The sequence below is a fragment of the Convolutriloba macropyga genome, chromosome 2, assembly GCF_964194025.1.
Source record: "Convolutriloba macropyga chromosome 2, txConMacr16.3, whole genome shotgun sequence".
NCBI lineage: Eukaryota > Metazoa > Xenacoelomorpha > Acoela > Convolutidae > Convolutriloba > Convolutriloba macropyga.
In genome coordinates, this window is record NC_134469.1 from 27,817,580 (window position 1) to 27,838,224 (window position 20,645).

The 20,645-nt window shown below is 35.0% G+C and overlaps 1 protein-coding gene across 1 annotated transcript in view; it reads right to left on the reverse strand.

Moving 5' to 3' along the window:
• The window catches only part of LOC142335225 (flagellar calcium-binding protein-like), a 28,381-nt gene extending 8,356 nt beyond the window's left edge, over positions 1-20,025 (reverse strand). The window contains exons 1-2 of the mRNA XM_075383623.1: positions 19,821-20,025; positions 9,089-9,282 (exon numbers count right to left, since the gene is read on the reverse strand). Coding sequence (XP_075239738.1) covers positions 9,089-9,282; positions 19,821-19,841 — 215 coding nt within the window. The 5' untranslated portion in view covers positions 19,842-20,025. The remainder of the gene's footprint in view (positions 1-9,088; positions 9,283-19,820) is intronic.
• Between the last annotated feature and the right edge of the window lie 620 nt (positions 20,026-20,645).

Below are 20,645 nucleotides of genomic sequence, written 5' to 3' on the forward strand. Positions count from 1 at the left end.
ATTTGTAAGTTTAATGTTTGTTATGACTTTTGAATTTACTTGATTCTTATAATTGCCTGACTTTGATCCTCTTTTTGTCGACTTGTTACCTTGTCTCCATAACGAAAGGCTAATATATAATCACTTGCGCCTCAGTTGAACATCAATAAGTTTTGTTTTTAAAGAGAAAGCGTGAAGACACAACAAAAAGAACTGTAAATGTTGACGAGTATGAAAAACTCAAGACTTCCATTAAAACTCATAGTCAGAAAAATATCAAAACGTCCGTTAAAAGAAAAATAAGGCTCCTTCGCAAAAAATTAAAAACTGCCTGCGTGTAGAGACCTGTAATTTTTGACACTTCTTAACAAGTTCACGAAAAGACCAACATACTGGGCAAAGAACAACAAAACATCGATAGTTTTGAAAACGAATAACTTCCATTAATTTAAAAAGTTAGCTAACAACTGAAATAGGCTTCATTATATCTTTTTTCAGATCAATACAATTTCCAGAAGAAGCATACGACTATAAAGTCATAATATCCATTGGTTGTCAGCCAAAAAAAACGATTAGGCTAATGTTCACAGCATTAGTAGATCAACTGGACATCTCCTTAATGCAATTAGGTCACAAGACTAAAAAAGAACAACAAAAATGGGCAAAACGCAAGAAGTCTTTAAAATACACACAGTCGAGACCTTGAAGATTACAAGCTTTCCCCGTAAAGCATGATGAACTTTTCTTAGGCACTATTTTAACATGAGTGGGACCTATCTGTGATAGAGCGATGATATGAAGCATTACACAGCTGAAACTGACCACCAAAACAACAAAATTTCGAAACGATTCTGAAGAAGACGATGCCATTAAAAAATCTAAATTTGTGATTGCAAAAACATGCAGCAAAATAAAAAAAGCCGCTGCTGCTGTGTAATCTTTCAGACAGTTAAATGTTTGAATGCTGCGCGCAATACATATTTTGTCACTAATTTAAATTCGTATTAAACAAAGATGACGATTTTTGGATAAAACAACTTAAATTAGCGAAGAACACGAAAACAATTTTTATCTCAGAAAATTTCTGCGGAAACAGAAATGAATACAGCTCTTTTCTCAGTTCAAAAAATCGTGCCATCAACTCTTAGTTCTTAACTTTACGAAAAATGACAAAAAAGTAAAAAAAAATCCTGCTTGGTGAAATTTTTCATTAAAAGTGACAGAATAATAAAAAATTAGCAATATTTTAGCCGAAAAATCAGATCGAAGAGTTGAAAACTAAAACCAACGACAGTATAGTTATGGGTAAAATCAAAAACACTATCAATATCAAACTAAACGTTTTTCTCTACATTTGTCGATAGTTTACGCAAGAATTGCAGAAAATTAGAACAAAAAGAGCAGAAATCAATCGGTAGTTCACGACGGTTTAAACCTCGGTCAATCTATAAAAAAGCGATTTTTGAAAAACTCATCTTTTTAAGAAACGTAAGCTCGATAAGATCTTCTCTGCTAACATTTACTTTTTTTGAGCAGATTATGTGAGAAAAAGTTGAAGAATACTTTTTTTATACGGGCATAGCCGAATAAAAACAAATAGCAAAAAAACGTTTATTTAATTAATACCAACAAAACAAGTGATAAAGCTAATTTCTTCCCAGTCAAGCCAGACACTACTGAAAAAATGGAGAGCTCGCACACAAAATTTAGTTCTGTACGAACAACTCCTTTAACCGATAAAAAAAACACTATTATAACCTTTTTAATAACAAACCCTTCCTTCTTTTTCAACCGTCGTCTACTAAAAATTGTGTCGCAAAAAATGGAGAAAATGTCGCACAAGAAGTCTTGGTTGAAATATGTTTGCACAGCAAAATTGGTCTTGTGAAAGTCGCACAAATAATAGGGTGGCACGAGGGTGAATTTAGGTCTTTTTGGTCTGGCCGATCTGATCAGAGACCAAAGTCGGTAAATAGTCTCATCAGAGGTCAATTTCTCAATTTTCTGCCCTTTGATTACTTGGCAGATAGTTTTGCTTTAGCAAACCAATCTTTTGCAAATCGTTTCGGCTGAAAAGTGTTTTAAATAGAAAAAATCATGATTGGGCAAGTTTAATTACTATTCTGGTGACAAGTTTTGTGGAAAACAGCTGCAATACGGGTATATATAATTGTTGAGTATTGATTGGTACGTACCTAATGCTGACTGGTTTCCTGAACACTTAGTGCAATTGCATCCGTCTCAATCCCAAGTCCGACTTTGCCAGACTTAGTCTCTTGTTCCCGTTAGAGTTATACGAAAAAAGACAAAATGGTATTAAAAAAATCCTACTTGGTGCAAATATTCAATATCAAAAGACAGAGTAATAAAAAAAATTAGCCATATTTTTAGCCGAAAAATCAGAATAAAGAGTTCAAAATAAAACCAATGATGTATCGTTATGGGTAAAATCCACAGCACTATGGTTATCAAATTAAACTTTCTTCTCTATATTTGACGATAATTCGCGCAAAACTTGTGTAAAATAAGAAAATTAAGAGCAGAAACCAATCGGTTGTTCACAAATGTTTAAAGCTAGATCAATCTATGAAAAAGAAGCAATTTCGAAGAACTCATCGTTTAAGAAACGTAAGCTCGATAAGATCTTCTCTGATAAAATTTAACTTTTTAGAGCCGATTATGTGACAAAATGTTAAAGAATACTTTTTTACACCAGCATAGTCGAATATAAATAGCGAAAAAAAACGTTTATTTGCAAAAGAATTGATAAAACAACAACAACTTGATCCCTAGTGAAACAAAATAAAAAATTTCTTGATGAGTTAGACTCTATACAAAAAATGGAAAGCTCGCACAAAAAATTCAGTTCGTCACGAACAACTCCTTTGACCGATAAAAAACACTATTATAACCCTTTCATTGGAAAACCCTTCCTTCATTTTCAATCGTCGTGTACTAAAACTTATGGCGCAAAAATTGGCACAAAAGTTGCGACAGAAGTCTTGGTTGCACTATATTTTCACTACAAAATTGGTCTTGTGAAAGTCGCTCAAAAGAAATTTGGTGGCACGGCGGTGAATTTAGGTCTTTTTGATCTGGCGGATCTGATCAGAGACCAAAGTCCGGACATAGTCTGATCAGAGGTCACTTTAAATTAGGCGTATGTTTGGGACCCTAAACTGGGTCTCTTCCTAAACTATTCAAAATTCAGTTTTAGCCAAAACAATTCTGACTTCACAATTCTTTTCACATTTTGTTTGAAATAAAGACTTCAATTTCCTTCAATTAACAAATTCTTTTTGCGATTCCTGAGTCAAACCCGTATGCATGTCTTTGCTGGTTTCAGGGTTTTGTGGTTCGCTTTGTGTGCCTACATTCTCTAATTGCGTTGCACCACTCTCGTCGAAACTTCCGTTTCTTAAATTGTATTTCGTTTTAAAAATAAAAATATCAGGTTGGGGAACAAATTTTGGAAAACTACCCCAACGAATAAAGACTTTTTATGTTGTAAGTCGATTGTTTTCACAGGCAAACCGCCCCAGAAAACATGGGAGACCGATTGGAGGGGGTATTAGGAACAATCTTACCGGATATTAGGCACTTCGTCTAGTCCCACACACAGGACGCAAAAAGAGGAAGCTTCTCTAAATGTCTCTTGATTGCTTGTTGATTTCACTTAACGAGTTAACAAAGCTAACAACGCTTCACAATTCTTTTGATATTTTGTTTGAAAAAAGTGTTCAATTTTCTCTCCTTTCATTACTTGGCAAGTAGTTTTTTTAGCAAACCAATTGCATCACGTTTCGGCTGAAAAGTTTTGTCTGTTTACATTATGTAAAATCATGATTGGGCCAGCTTTGCTTTTATTCTGGTGACATCAAATTGGTGTTCTGAAAGTCTCACAAATAATTGGGTGGCACGACGGTGAATTTAGGTGTTTTTGGTCTGGCAGTTTTGATCAAATGCCAAATTCCGTGCATGGTCATAGTCTGATCGGAGTTGGTGTAGATTTGGAACCTTGAAATGGGTTTCTTTTACTCATAAATTAGGCTAAATAAAAATAATTTAATTCTGACTTCACAATTTTTTCATGTTCTGTTTGAGATGAAAACTTCATTTTTCTGCCCGCGCAGCTTTCATTACTTAACAAGTATTTTTTAGAAAATTAATCTTTTTCATCACATGTCAGCTGAAAAGCATTTTCGTTATCCGAAATCATGATTGAACCAGTTTAGTTAAAATTCTGGTGACAAGTTTTGCAGAAAACAGCCGCAATTGCTATTATATATATATATATATATATATATATATATATATATATATATATATATATATATATAAACTCGCAAAAAAGAGTTATATGCCAAGTATTGATTTGTACGTACCTAATGACGACTGGTTTACTGAGCACTTTGTGCAATTGCATCTGTATCAATCCGAAGTCCACCTCTGCCAGACTTTGTTTGTTTTTCCAAATAGAATTATACCAAAAATAACCAAATGCATAAAAATCCTGCTTAATGCAATTTTTCATTAAAAAAAGACAGGGTATTAAAAAATTAGCTATATTGTTAGCAAAAAAATCAGAACAAAAGTTTCGAAAGTAAAACTAACGACAGTATCGTTATAGGTAAAATGAACAACACTATTGTTCTCAAAATAAAAGTTTTTCTCTATATTTGTCGATAATTTGCGCAAAAATTGCGGCTAATGAGAATAATAAGAGCAGAAACCAATCGGTTGTTCATAAAGGTTTAAACCTGGACCAATATATGAAAAAAGATTAATTTTGATGAACCCGTCTTTTTAAGAAACGTAAGCTCGATAAGATCTTCTCCGCCAAAATTTACATTTTTTGAGCCGATTATGTGAGAAACAGTTGAAGAATACACTTTTTTACCGGCGTAGCCGAATAAAAACAAAATAGCGAATGAAAAACGTTTATTTGCTTAAAACCAGCAAATAAATTAATAAGACTACTTTCCTCCTAGCCAAGCTAGACAAGAAGTTTCTTGATGAGATAGACTCTATACAATAAAAAGAAAAGTAGAACTCAAAATTTGATTCGTTACGAATTAGTACTTTGACCGCTAAAAAACACTTTTATAACCCTTTCAATAGAAAACCCTTCCCTCATTTTCAACCATCGTGTACTAAAACCTGTGTCGCATAAAATGGCACAAATTTTGCAACAGAAGTCTTGGTTGTACTATTTTTTAACTACAAAATTGGTCGTTTGAAAGTTGCACAAAGAATTGGGTAGCACGACGGGGAATTTAGGTCTTTTTGGTCTGCCAGATCCGATCACAGACGAAAGTCCTGACGTACTAAAGTGCATCCTAAACTGGTCTTAGGTTTGGGACCCTAAACTGGACCTTTTTCACTCAAAAGTTAGATTTAGCAAAAACAGTTCTGACTTCACATTTTTTTTTAAAAAAAATTAACTTTGATTTATTTCAATCAGCGTGTTCTCCATTTCTAAATATTCTTGACTTATCTTGATCTAAAATATGAATGTTTGCTGTATATTTCCTATTTTCGAACCAATATTTTCTCGGATCTTTGCGTCTAGGAAAAGTTATCTTCACATTGCGTCCCACATAATGGGGTCGCTATTTATCAGACATGTTCAACTGATTGCTGCGTTCAACTACGGAGCTCACGACATCAGCATAGTAGCTGATCCTTGTATAATGACAGCAGAAAGTGACTGAAGTGCTCTGTCGAAGGCAATGAAATGTGCCACTGACTGATAATTTCTGCTATCAGCTAACAACGAAATGCGCAGTAAGGCCTTCTTCTGAGTCCTCAACAGACCGTCCAAAATTTCCATTGCGAGAAGGACAAACAAAATTCCTTGTTGATCACAACTTTTTTCATACTGAGCAAATTTTCCATCTTCAGCAGCTTTAATTGCATAGCCAGACTTCTCTGCCGCATGAGAAACAATAATCGGTTGCAGAGAGGAAGTCCCTGTTATGTCTAGAGCAGCAGATTGGCCAGACTTCAAAGAAGGCAGTTAGACGTCTCCTGGGCGTGAGTTATTTTCCGCAATGAGATTGCGTTTTTCAAATACTGGAGACAACTTAGCTGCTGAACAAGTGGAAGCTATTTAATCGCGAATTCTATCGTGCCCTGAAAGCGTATCCCCCCTTCCATGGCAGGCAACTGCATGGTCACCAAATGTGTTCAATGTACCAGACTTGCAGTAAGGACGTTTTCTTTCTTGATCATGAGCCGCGATCCCGAGCCTGTACTTGACACTGACTTGATATTCCTTAGCCGAAAGGTCTAGATCTATAGCGGGAATTGGAGGCGCAGCAAGCGACGCACCGGAATGAGGCAGGCATAGTGATTGGAGTCTTGCTTTTTTGCTAGTTGAAGTTTGATTTCTTATTAGGACAGCAAGTTTATCTTTATCAAGTGCTTCTTGGATCTTCTTTTGCATGTGAAAAAGTAGATTGAACAGTTCCAGACTAAGGGGTAGGTGTTTAAAAGTGTCACTTTCTGAGGGACGCCTACTTGTTATTTTGTTGACAGCTCGTCTGAGGCTATAATTAAGCCCACAAAAGCACCTTTGTATTGCTCCTCTGATTGTCTGAAGCGTAGTTCTTACAAACTGATAGGTAAAGAAGAGTGTTTTCATGCGTCATCAACAATAATCGAGCCAACAATTTGGTCCAACACTTCTCTATGGCTGCCATTGAAACTTTTCAATACTTCGAGCTTCTCGTTTGATGGAGAGTTAGTTCGTAAAGAGTATATTAGTATCGGAGTTCCCAAACTGTAACGGAGGACACCCAATGCACATTGAGGATCGTTGAGGGGATGTAAATTGTGCAGCAGATAAAATTTTTCGAATTCTCCTCTTCCAACAAGAAAAAAAATTCTTTTGAACCAACTGCAGCAACAGAACTTCAAAACCGTTTCCCAAATTCCTTTTTACTGCCTGATCAAGGGAGGGTAATTCTTTAATTGACCGCAGCTAACATTTGTCTTTTCTCAAGATTAGACCTCTGTCAGGGCCTTAATTGGCTAGGATTGCAAGTGTTTGCTTGATCTGATCTTCAGACCCAGCAATAAACCCATCCTCTAAGTACCAAGTGTGCTGTAACTCGGAACTGAATTCTTGATCTTCTGTATGACTGGCCACAACGTCAAGGAGAACAATATCGGTTCCAACGGATTACCCTGCTGAACAACCGATTCGTTTTGAATGACTGCAATGTTATAAAAGAGTGGTGTGTGTGCTGGGAGTATAAAAAATTGGTGAAGGTGGCAATTCCAGGAATAAAATCATAAGTTGTTTTTAAAAACTATGAACGCTTGACTAAGTCAAAAGCGTTTTGGAAATCAATTTGAAGCACACCTTCGTGCGACTGAGCGCTAACTATGTTATCGTATGTAATTTGCGACGGGTGAATGTTTGCCTCATCGCCTCCGCTAGTGCCGGTTCCCAATTGCAAACAATCAGCCAACTCAATTGCTTCTGAATTGGCTTCATTTGCCAAGCATTCTGCTATGAGGCGTCGCAACTCTTTGCCAACTGCTATCAAACGCACCCCGCTTTTCTTTTTTGGATAAAGCTGTGAGTGAAGCTCAGCAGAGTGCTTTGGAAATAAAAGCAGAAAAGAGTCCGCTGCTACCAATGTTTACAAACTTTGTTATCGCTTTCAGAGCAAACTCAGACCGATCAGGTGCAGTGCAGTCTACTGCGTACTGAAGATGTTCTGGAAATATCTTAGACGGACCGGTTGCAGTGTGCTTGCTGAATGTCTTCAGTTGTTCTAAACTACGTTTTCAATGAATTGGAAAGCGTTGTCATTGGATGCAATGTTGTCAGGTATACTGACACCGGGTAACAGTTCTTTCGGGTGTAAACTTTCCAGTGCTTTGAATGTAGCTTTGTTATCGGGTGCGAGACCTTCAGAAGCTGAATATTTAGCGGCTCGGCCAAATTGGCCTTGTAAGCACAACGTTTTTTCTCTGACCGATATTTCTTGAATGCTGTGAGTTCTCTGTCTCTTTGATTGTTTCATGGAGACAATTTCTGACTAAATCTTCCCATGTTCACCGGTGTTCCAACGATAAAACTTTCTGCGAGACGTTTGTCTTGATTGCGCTTTTGCTTCTTGCCTCCTCGGTTACAAGGATTTTATTGAGAGATCAACACGTTCAAAATATTAATGATTCAATTGACTAGAAGTGGAATCACAGGAGACCAATAGATTGTCTATTTCATTTGAGAGGTTTGTGTTAATTTTACGATGGCTGCCCAACTGCTCTTTGTATTTTGAATATGCCCAAATTTATTTTGAATTGAAGCAAGCATCGTGCTCTAACCCCAAACCCAGATATCTTATTTTGGTGTACTGATTGCAGTTTTCTAGTATTTGATCCTGTAGAGCTTGGCAGAAAAAAACTGTGACTGCAGCTACGTGAAAAAAATCTTTAACACTAACTTTTTGCTATTCCTGAGTCAAACCCGTATGCATGTCTTTGCTGGTTTCAGAGTTTTGTGGTTCGCTTTGTGTGCCTACATTCTCTAATTGCGTTGCACCACTCTCGTCGAAACTTCCGTTTCTTAAGTTGTATTTCGTTTTAAAAATAAAAATATCAGGTTGGGGAACAAATTTTGGAAAACTACCCCAACGAATAAAGACTTTTTATGTTGTAAGTCGATTGTTTTCACAGGCAAACCGCCCCAGAAAACTTGGGGGACCGATTGGAGGGGGTATTAGGAACAATCTCACCGGATATTAGGCACTTCGTCTAGTCCCACAGACAGGACGCAAAAAGAGGAAGCTTCTGTAAATGTCTCTTGATTGCTTGTTGTTGATTTCACTTAACGAGCTAACAAAGCTAACAACGCTTCACAATTCTTTTGATATTTTGTTTGAAAAAAAGTGTTCAATTTTCTGCCCTTTCATTACTTGGCAAGTAGTTTTTTTTAGCAAACCAATCTTTTGCATCACGTTTCGGCTGAAAAATGTTTTAATTATGTAAAATCATGATTGGGCCAGTTTAGTTAATATTCTGGTGACAAGTTTTGTGGAAAACAACTGCAAGTACGAGTATATATAATTGTCAAGTATTGACTTGTACGTACCTGATGATGACTGGTTTCCTGAACACTTTGTGCAGTTGCATCTGTCTCAATCCCAAGTCCACCTCTGCCAGACTCAGTTTCTTGTTCCCATTCGGATCCCAATCTGTGAACAACTTCTTCCTCTTTGCCTTCGCATCTTCAGTCTGGTCTGGGGGTAGTAACTCTGGCAACTTACTCTTGTACTTGTCCACTTCCTGTACAAAAGAAAATATTGATTAAAAAAATAGTGATCATTTGAACGCTAATTCCAAAAAAATTGAAGCGTTACTCAAGTTTAAAAAATGTTTTTCCCGCGTGTGTTTTATATGTTTTTCCCGCGTGTGTTTTATATGTTTTTCCCCCGCGTGTTTATATCATTTCCTACACCCTCACTAATCACATTCGAATCACGATCCTTCTTTGCGGCTTTTTAGTAAAAAAAAAGTTGCTCTTCTTTTTGTCACGCTCCAATTTCTATGTGAAGCGCACAATTTTACAGCAGGAACCTTCATTTCACATTTATAAACAACCTAACTCCGGGTCCTTACACCCCTACAACCAAACTCAAAGCCAATTCTCTCATTTTTTTGGAAAAGTACCTAAAACCAAGACCACACCACAAGCTGGAGAATACGAGAACATTTTCTCTACAGCTCAATTGGGACAATAAATTTACCACCGGAAAGGATTTAATGGATTTGATCTGAGTTCATGCAAGAGCTGCTTTTTAGGATACCGCTTTTTGTTACAGTATGACCACAAATTTATGTCTGCTGTAATAATCGAAAGCGTGCGAAGGCATTATGCCACTGTTCAGGAAAGGTTTTAAGTGTTTCGACCGGAGGTTGGAACTATACGCTCAAATGGATTTTTGGGTTCAGTCAATTTTGGCCGATCGATATAATCTTCGTGGGGATTTGTAGGTGGTATCATTAGAGAAACACTGAAGCGAAAAAAAAACATTGAAAAAATTTCCGATGATTTCGAGGAGCTATCACTTTTTAAAAACTCAAAATTGCGAATACCTGACAATTAAAGGGATTTTGTTCAAATTCAGCGGCATTTTATTCAATTCAAGATTTTTATGACAAATTGTATTTTACTCTAAGATTTTGAACAATTTAGTGCTCCTAATTATTATTATTATTATTATTATTATTATTAAATTGACTTGGTACCCGCGATGCGGGAATCACTTTGTTAACTAATTAGAAACAGGACCAATTAACAGGATACTGATAGTATTTAAAGTTCAAAGCCTTTAATTTCAACAGCGAGTTCAGCTGTTTCCGAAATAACACTGTTGGACATGTCCAGTCAAAAGTTGAGATGTCATTTCGCTGAGAGAGAACATTTGCATATTTCACAACTCTCAAGACAAAATACTCTTCGAATTTGACTGATTTCGTCCAATTAAAATTGGTCTTCAAAAATTGTTTTGCTGCAGAACGGTTACTGCGTGGTCCCTTGAAAACTTTCCAATAATCATCAAACTTAAGGGCAGTATCACAGTTGTAAATTTTGTTCAGCATAAGAAGATCATTTCGAACCAAAAGAAAACTGATCGGCAACAAATTGTTGTAAATGAGGCTCTGATTGCAGTCACTATCTGTAAAAAATTTCTTATTCAAAGCCCATTTGAGCGCTCGTCTTTGCATCTTTTCGAGTTTTCTGCAATTTGGCCAATTCGAGAACCATACATTTGACGCGTACAGGAGAATTGATAAAATGTAACTTTTGTATAAACTTACTTTTACTTTCGTATTTGTAGAAAAGGGAACGTTTCTCTTCAAGAAAAAAAGCTTTTGTTGTGCCTTTGACAGCCGCTGATTGATATGACTGTCCCATTTCAAGTTATTAGTAATTACTACACCAAGATCATTCACCGAAGATTTGCATGTAATTTCTGTATCGTCTGCATACAAGTGGACACTACACTGATCTAACTTTTTTACATCAAAACATATAGCTTCAAACTTTGCATTGTTGAATTGCATTCTGTTTTCTTTTGACCATTTAATTGCTTTGTTTAAATCATTTTGTAGTGAAAATAAATTCATTTGACTTCCAATAATTTTTGTGTCATCGGCGAAAAGATATGTGCTGTTCTCCATTAGAGATGGAAGGTCATTAATGTACACAGCAAACATAAAAACCGCAAACACTGAACCCTGTGGACCACCACTCGTAACAGCTAACTCTGACGAATAATCATCTTTAACAAACACGCACTGCGTTCTATTTGACAAATAATCTGCAAAAAACTTGAGAAATTGGTTATCAAATCCAAAATGCGTAAGCTTCAACAAAATTGCATTGTGATTAATTGTATCGAACGCTTTTGCAATATCGAGATAAACGCTTAAAGCAGACTCTTTAGCATTCAAACAACGAAAAATTTTTTCACAATACTGGATCATTTGAGTGATAGTAGAATGCTTGGTCCTGAAACCGTGCTGGCGATTGTCTAAATTTTTCCATAAACGATCCCTAAATTTTCTATACAGTAATTTCTCGAAAATTAGGGAAAGCGCACACAACATTGACACTGGTCTGTAATTTTCTATGTCAATTCTCGACTCTTTTTTATGCAGGGGTTTAATTATTGCTTTCTTCCAGCTCTTTGGAAATTCTTGCTGAATTATAATTTTGTTAAATATCTCAGTAACAACTGGGACAATGGCAGGTGAAAACGTTTTCAATAAGATTGGCTGCAATTTATCGTAGGACTCAGAACCCGAATGACAACTAAAGATCATTGATTTTACTTCACTGTTAGTGAAATATATATCTTCTAGACAAATTGTGGGGTCTGCTGAAGCGAGTGGCACTGAAAGAGGGCTCGTATCCTCTCTGAAAACAGATGCAAAATGTTGATTGAAAGCATTGGCAATTTTCAACGGTCCAGAAATACTGTTTCCAGCAAACTTCATCTTAGTGGGCAGATCAGGAATACGACGAAAGCTCTTAAGATTTTGAAAAACTTCTGTCAGAGTTAAACCTGCGAAAGAGTTCAGATATACTGTCTTATCTAGTTCAAGTGAATCAGCTAAATTCTTTTCAAGCCTTTCAATTATGTTCTTATCTTTTTGACGTCGTCGAGCTGTATTTAGAACATTTTCTGCGTGAATGGAATGAGACGAAAAGTAGTAGTAATAGATGTGTAGCCATAGCCATAGGTGCGCTCATCCAGGGTTTTTTATATTTAAAATGATTGTATTGGGGTAACAGCCTTTGTAAGGTTTGATATCAAAAATCTCATAATTAAAGATCCCATTTACGTTCAAAAGCGGCCCAACTAATATACATTAAGTTTTGGGAGAATTTGTTTTGCTACGAGAATTTATTTTGGTAAAAATTAACAGAAAATCTTTTGTTTTGCATGCAGTTTTTAAAGTCTTATGGCTTAGTGTTATCAATCAAAAGTCCAATCGGTTCCCTTAAAGAGGTGTAATTGAACCTATCTAATGCTTTTAACTGACATCTAATGGCCCTCATGGTTTTGAATAGAACGGTTTTCAAAAAAGCTTGCTTATTCAGCTTTGTCAAATTTTAGCCCTATTAACGATAAGTCAGATGTACTTTTGCTATCGTAGCAAAATCTATTCTGGTTACCAATGCTTTGTTTCAATTTAAGATTATATGACTTTGATAAAAACGAATTCGCATTTAGTAGTTTTATGATTTCTGGATTTTTGTCTAAAACTACAGCTCTTTTTGTTGTCAGGTCACCTTTTGACATTGATGACAAGTCAATTTACTGCTGAATTTGGTGACAACTTCAACAGTGTCATCTCATTCATTTCATATTGAAAGTTGCCTTTTTGCTGGCTTTCGCACTTGTTTTTGTAGTTGTATGGCTTGCTCTGAACAATAGAAGAGGCGTCTTTAATTTCACATGGAATTATCGAAGGTATTTAATAATTGCAGCTGATATCTAGTAGTTTTAATGACTCTGAACTATCTGCTGTTTAAAATATCAGTGTGACATTGACCAATTATTTTCATTTTTTGCCAATTTTAAATTTTCTTTGTTGTCTGTTAGTGTCTTAAATAACAAAATCAGTCCAATTTTTCCGTGAAGCGAACAATAATCTTTTTACTGGTTTCATGTTATAACTGATTGTCTAAATTGATCAAGTATAAGCTCTTCTTTATCTAGCGTAGTTTTTCAATGGCTTCAACATGTGTGTTTTCGTAAAAAAGTTTGTTTAAAAGTTATATGTTAATCTGTCCATTTTCTTCAGTTGAAATTTAATGATTAATATGATTTTTGAAATCGTTTGAATTCTGAAAATTTAGCGTGTTTTTAATATCTACTTTTGTTACTTTTTGTTTCTTTGTTGACTTCTTAACTAGTCTCATTAAAAGCAAGTTGCGTCTGCTTTCTAACGAACAAAAAATAACCGTTTGTTTTAATTTTACTGCTGGTATGTTGGCTTTGTTACTAAAGTTTTTGGTCAAAATGAATGCATTCAGTTGTCGTTTCAGTTTGCTCTTTGCCTCGTCTTGTAGTCTAACTGATAGCAATGCTCTAGTGCGGCATAATTCATTTCAAATGGTCGTTTGGGTTTGTTACAATTTTCCATATTTTTCACTCAAACAGAAAATTTTAGAACAGTACGTGAACTTTTAAAGTTTCCTATCTTTTCTTTATCCTGTAGAAAGTTAGAACAAAAATGTGAAAATTTGGATGAGCTGGGTTCAGAACAATAGGTGCGAACGCATATTACCGAGCCTCTTTGTTCCAATATTTTATGTTTTTGTCCGAATCCCACGATTTGAATCACATCAGAATCAAGAATATCCGGAGAAATTGTTTTGCTTTTTTGAATTACAATGCAAATTCCCAGAAAATGTTCCTCAAATTACACTACACAAATACAAAGAATAAAACCTTTGAGAATTAAAATAAAATTCTCCACCAAGTTTGAAACTAAGAAAAATATTTCATCCCAAAATATTTGCGTTTTCAGTATTTGCAACATAATATAGTAAAACAGAGGATGGTATCACAAACAGTAATGAATAAAGACAGGACAGTGGCACGAATTTTTTCATGTTTCAAGAGTAATGTAATTCAAAACTATGGAGAACTTAAGGGAAATGTCATTTGAGTATAACAAGCTATTAAATATCAAAGGATCATAAAACTTTAAGAGGTTGAACAAATGCCAGGTTAACAAAAAATTCAATTATTCAATACTCATGATTCATGATTGGTCGTTACAAAAATGTCGAGTTGGAAAATTGTTTGCGATTTGGTGAAATTACACAATGGTCAGACACGACAGGTGCCATGAGAAATGGATGCAACTGACAGAGGAAAACAACAATCTTTTTGGAACAATAGGTCTGAAGGTCGAAGAGTCATAAGCGTTCAAATTGCCAATCAATTTCTGGATAAACGAACAAGTGGGATTAAAATGACGAAGCTATAAAACGTATAAGAACCCTTGATAAATATTTGAGATTTTTTACGGCAGTAAGTGTTACATTGCTCAAATTCCATATATATGTAAAAATGGCAAAGATAAACCATCATCATTGGAAAAGTACTATATTCAGAAACAATAAAACTTTCCGAAAAAAATTTTTGAATAAAATTTTGTTGTTGAAAATTTCGTTCTTAATCAGATAAACAGAAATAGTTCTGTTCTATCTGCTTATAAAACGAAACAAGGAGATTCGCTAATGTGCGAAGGCACACCATTTTCCGACCCACTCATCCATAATAGTGTCTCAGCAGTCCATTACGTCGCCAATCCTACATCTTGTGTGAGCAAATTTGTTCCATGTTTTAAGACAAACTTTATAGGTTTTCGCTTGCAACAGTCACAGTAAAGGAAATTAGTTAAAATTTGCTCAAAATGGAAAGTCTTTGTCACAGATGTCCGCCATTGCGGATTTTGATGACACGCAAGAAGAGCGGACAGATTTTTGTCACTATTGTCCGCAAAATTATGTCCCTAATATCTGCGCTAAGCAAACTACTTTCCGCGATTCGATTGTCTCTAATTTCTGCAGTTTTGGTGTCATTGTCACTATGGTCGGGGTCGCTATTGTCTGCATCTTTAATATCACTTTTATCCGCAATTTATGTCACCATTATCCGTGTCTTTATTATCCGCAATTTAAACGTCACTAACATCCGCGGCTTATAGTAAGAAATTAGCCTAGTTGTTTTAATTGCTTCGAACATTTTGTGTTCAAATTTGGATGCTTCAACACAGTAGAAAAAATTTCGGAAAACTTCATGAATTCGCTTTTATTTTTATTTGCTTTATTACTTTAACAATCTGTTTGCCTACCCAAATTTCAGCTGGAGAAAAGATAATAGCGCGGGGGGATTTTTGTTAAATTAATCGTGAATCAATTTTATTTTTGAAGTGAAACAGCACTGATGAATTTTCATCAAAATAATACGGCCAATTTTATCAATAAAAGCCAGCACTGCAGATTTTCATTAATATACTCAAAAGGCTTTTCTATCTAAGACCAACAGCACAAAGGATTTTTACTAAAGCAATCAAAAAGCTACTTTTATCTATAAAAAAGAAACAGCTATAAAATTATCGCTACTGAGTCCAGTGTTAGAGCGGATTATAAACTTTAATGTGGAGCGCAGCATAGAATAGTCAATCTCGAAATTGCCGACATTGATGATCATTCCCCTGCTAACAAATTTCGGACATTTGTGACATAAAACCTAAAGTTTTCAGATCATTGACAAAATTTCGTAACGATTGTCTGCAGCTTTTTTTCACTGTTGTCCGCAATTTAACTAATTTTATCGCACAAGAGATGGAGTGATAAAATAGTGTCACTCGTGTTCTCAAACGCGGACATCGCTGAATTTGTTGGATTGGCGACGTAATGTCTACTAATTGAAGCAGAAAGATTCTATTTGAGCTCCGATAGATTCTCAAAACGCACAGACGTCTCTGCAAAAATATCATGCCAGTAAGATCATTGTTTTCATTTCAATAAATATAACCAACGAACCATAGAAAAGACATACAAGAAATCAACTTCAATCCAACTCCTCAAATAAAAGGAACTATCAGGAGAACAACTGATTTTGTCAGAAAAAAAACAAAAATTTGGGAGAAAAATGACCACTGCGCCCACATAGAATTTTTATTTAAAAATGCATAATCAGATCAAATTCAAATAGAGGTTAAGCAGGCTAATATATCAAGAGGTAAGTCAAAGTTGAAGTAACTCAAGTTTACACTTGGAACTTATGAAAAAGTTGCTCGCAGAAATTAGCCAACAGTTCAGTTCAACAAATATATGCGGAGAGTAAAAACCAAGAAACAGCCTGAGAAAAAACTCCAATTTCTTAAAAAAACTTTTGTGCTAACCAAAAAATCATTAGAGTAGCTTCTAACAAAATAAAACCATAAAATACTTTCAGATAGGACATCTTGTCAATCAGATGAATTTAGGAATTGGATGCTTCAACACAGTAGAAGAAATTTCTGAAAACTTCATGAATTCACTTTATTTTTATTGGCTTTATCACTTTAACAATCTGTTTGCCTACCCTAAATTCAGCTGGAAAAAAGATAATAGCGCGGGGGGATTTTTGTTAAATTAATCGTGAATCAATTTTATTTTTGAAGTGAAACAGCACTGATGAATTTTCATCAAAATAATACGACCAATTTTATCAATAAAAGCCAGCACTGCAGATTTTCATTAATATACTCAAAAGGCTTTTCTATCTAAGACCAACAGCACAAAGGATTTTTACTAAAGCAATCAAAAAGCTACTTTTATCTATAAAAAGAAACAGCTATAAAATTATCGCTACTGAGTCCAGTGTTAGAGCGGATTATAAACTTTAATGTGGAGCGCAGCATAGAATAGTCAATCTCGAAATTGCCGACATTGATGATCATTCCCCTGCTAACAAATTTCGGACATTTGTGACATAAAACCTAAATTTTTCAGATCATTGACGAAATTTCGTAACGATTGTCTGCAGCTTTTTTTCACTGTTTTCCGCAATTTAACTAATTTTATCGCACAAGAGATGGAGTGATAAAATAGTGTCACTCGTGTTCTCAAACGCGGACATCGCTGAATTTGTTGGATTGGCGACGTAATGTCTACTAATTGAAGCAGGAAGATTCTATTTGAGCTCCGATAGATTCTCAAAAAGCACAGACGTCTCTACAAAAATAGCATGCCAGTAAGATCATTGTTTTCATTTCAATAAATATAACCAACGAACCAACGAAAAGACATACAAGAAATCAACTTCAATCCAACTCCTCAAATAAAAGAAACTATCAGGAGAACAACTGATTTTGTCAGAAAAAAAACAAAAATTTGGGAGAAAAATGACCACTGCGCCCACATAGAAGTTTTATTTAAAAATGCATAATCAGATCAAATTCAAATAGAGGTTAAGCAGGCTAATATATCAAGAGGTAAGTCAAAGTTGAAGTAACTCAAGTTTACACTTGGAAATTTCGAAAAAGTTGCTCGCAGAAATTAGCCAACAGTTCAGTTCAACAAATATATGCGGAGAGTAAAAAACAAGAAACAGCCTGAGAAAAAACTCCAATTTCTTAAAAAAAATTTTGTGCTAACCAAAAAATCATTACAGTAGCTCCTAACAAAATAAAACCATAAAATACTTTCAGATAGGACATCTTGTCAATCAGATGAATTTACGAATTGGAAACGCAACATTATAGGTAAAAAATTATCGCAAAATCTGTTATTATTTTTGAAACAAGATTTAGAAACGGTTCTGTTGAATCAACAAGTTCAATTTTTCAAGCTACGCCACTCAAAGAAATCAGTCATACTTGCCAGCAAATAAAAGCTGATAAGTTCGACTGCAAAAAATCAAATTTAACAAAAAAAACGTGAAAAACCATAAATAGAGAAAACTAAAAAGTCGCTCTTTAATTGAAGCCATTTAATTTTAATAAACACAAAATTTTATCGAAACTAAATGGCGTCATTTTCAGCATGATGATTTTCAGCACCATCCAGTTGAAAATAATTTAGATTTAAAGTTTGTTTCTAACTTTTTCAAGGAAAATTCATTAAATTAGATTGGATGCCAAACTCTCAGAACTCAAAATTCAGCCGTTCTTAAAGTTCACCTATGACACTACTGCAATCAGTGTGATCTCTATATACTCAGACTGAAACAGACTTACAGAAGAGAACATCTCATAGCCAAAAAAATATAAAATGAATGGAAAACCAAATATAAAGATTACACTCAAAACTTTCACGAAATAATAGCGTGTTATCTTAAGTTCTTTATCTTTGATTTAGCTATCATTGAAGAAAAGTAGGGCTCATGACTGGCTTATTTTTGACTTAGTAACTCCTTAATCAATGCGATTGAGTGGCAAGACAACAGAAAAGGCAGAAATAATCAGAACTCAAAATTCACAGATATTTTCGGAAAACATATTGTTCGTTGATAGAAACCACAAGCTACGAACTTTAAACTAGGTAGTTTCTTATTTTTCAGTTAGTCTTCTTGAGCTCTTCAGCGAGACCAGTCGGTAATAGGACCCATTAACAACAAAACTATGAACAAAATAGTTTAGATGTCAAGGTCAACAGTATCTTTACTTGCCACAGACCAATTCAGACAACGGCATATATTCACCCTTTCAACAAACGCATTGCAATTGTTATACTTCGCCAAAGATTCAAAAGAAAAAAACGAAAAAATGAAAAATTACCAAAAAAAGGAAAAAAAAAACAAAAAATGGTTCTTCATACCCAAAAATCGAGATCCAAATCCAACATTGTCTTTTTCTCCGAAATCTCAAAGCGCCTCGATATCGCTTACTAGATACTAAAACCCATAATTTTTTAAAAATGTTTACATAATTGTGCAGAATTTAACCAAAACTCTTTAAGAGAAGTCTGAAAATGTGAACGAAATCAATGTGAAAACTGAATTGATCACAAAAATTCAAACCTCGGTAACTCCCCGAAAAAAAAATATTCTTCGAAAAAACACCTTTTGATTTCGCACTCTAGATTGGGCGGGCTTTATAGTGATACCACTCACAACTCTGTGCAATAAATATATCGATCGACCAAAATTGACTGTACCAAAAAACCAGTTGAGCATATAGTTCCTCCCTCCCACAAGTGGGCTTGGAACAAGTATCGACAACTTAAATTTATAATAGAGGAATATTGGTGTTGAAAAGTTTGATAGCATCAGAATATAGTAATCGAGTTAATTTGTCATTGCAAAGGAGGTAACAGTGTATTACTGCTCTACAACTAATGCAATGAGAGCAACTTCGGTTGCCGACCTGCATTTTATGTGCTATAGCTAGAATTACCACTTCGTTTGGAACAACCAACGCTTTTTCAATGAGTTTTCATTCCCCATAAAACTGTTTGAAGTTAAAAGATTCAGATGTTAAAAAAATCAGAATTTCTCTGACAAAACGTGGATGCAAAAAGGTTACTCATTCGATAGTAAGCCATTGGCAAGCCTGCCAATAATTTAGCCCAGACAAGGGTAACTTCAGAGATCTGATCTGGAAGACGACCACGTTATGCCTGAAGAGTGACCTGGTTAGACTCTGATCAATAACTGAAATATTCACTGGAGAGATTCGGCGAATATAAATACGCATTTTCAACAGATCTGCCAGTAATCAATCGCAATACTTCAAATTCAGCGAGATTTTAAAAATATTCTTTTTAACATTTAAAAAGTATTTAAAAAAACTACAATTCTACTAACCGCTTGTGTTGCTTTCGGCATTTTCAAAATCCAGTGATGTGAAACCCACCCAACCCTTTCAGTGTAAGAATAGTCTTCGATATTAAAGCTGAAACTTGTATGTTTAAAACATTAGAAAAAGCAGAGGCATATAATATAAATTCTGCTTTACTAAAACTAACAAATCAATTATTTATTCTTTGCTGGCGCTGCGTGAAAAATGCGCAGCCGTGTGCGTAAAATTGAGCATATTTTGAAGCACCAAAATCAATTCAATATATTCTTATGCTACCAGCTACGGTCCATCTCAAATTTTCTGTGTGCATGAATGAAGATATACTAATTTCGTCCGAGGAAACGTTCCAATATAAAGGTTGAATGCTTCATATGGCGACGCGTATATAAGGTTTTGATCGACGTCCACTGGACAACAAAAAAGGGATATTTTTCCTGAACTTATGATACTTTATACTTTAAATAAAATGCCAATTTTTTTTTACATATTCAGAGAATTTTGACAACAGAAAGGAGACACGTTACATTCAAAACTGCTCATTTGGCACAGAAACAAAACGGACCTACAAAGTATCTATTTTGCGATTTAATGACGCCAATTAATCGCAAAAGCAAATCAAACGACTGAATCGAAACTGATTTTAGTTGATATTTTCATCATTAACAAAAATAACAGCTAGACCTATTAATCTTTCAATTTAATACCCATGAATAGATCATTTGAGGGTCTCTTCATCATAATCGGCAGATTATGTCCGAATGGACCCACATAATTGGGTACTCAGACAAAAAGCCTTTCGAACTCCACTATGGGTGCTTAAGACGGCATTT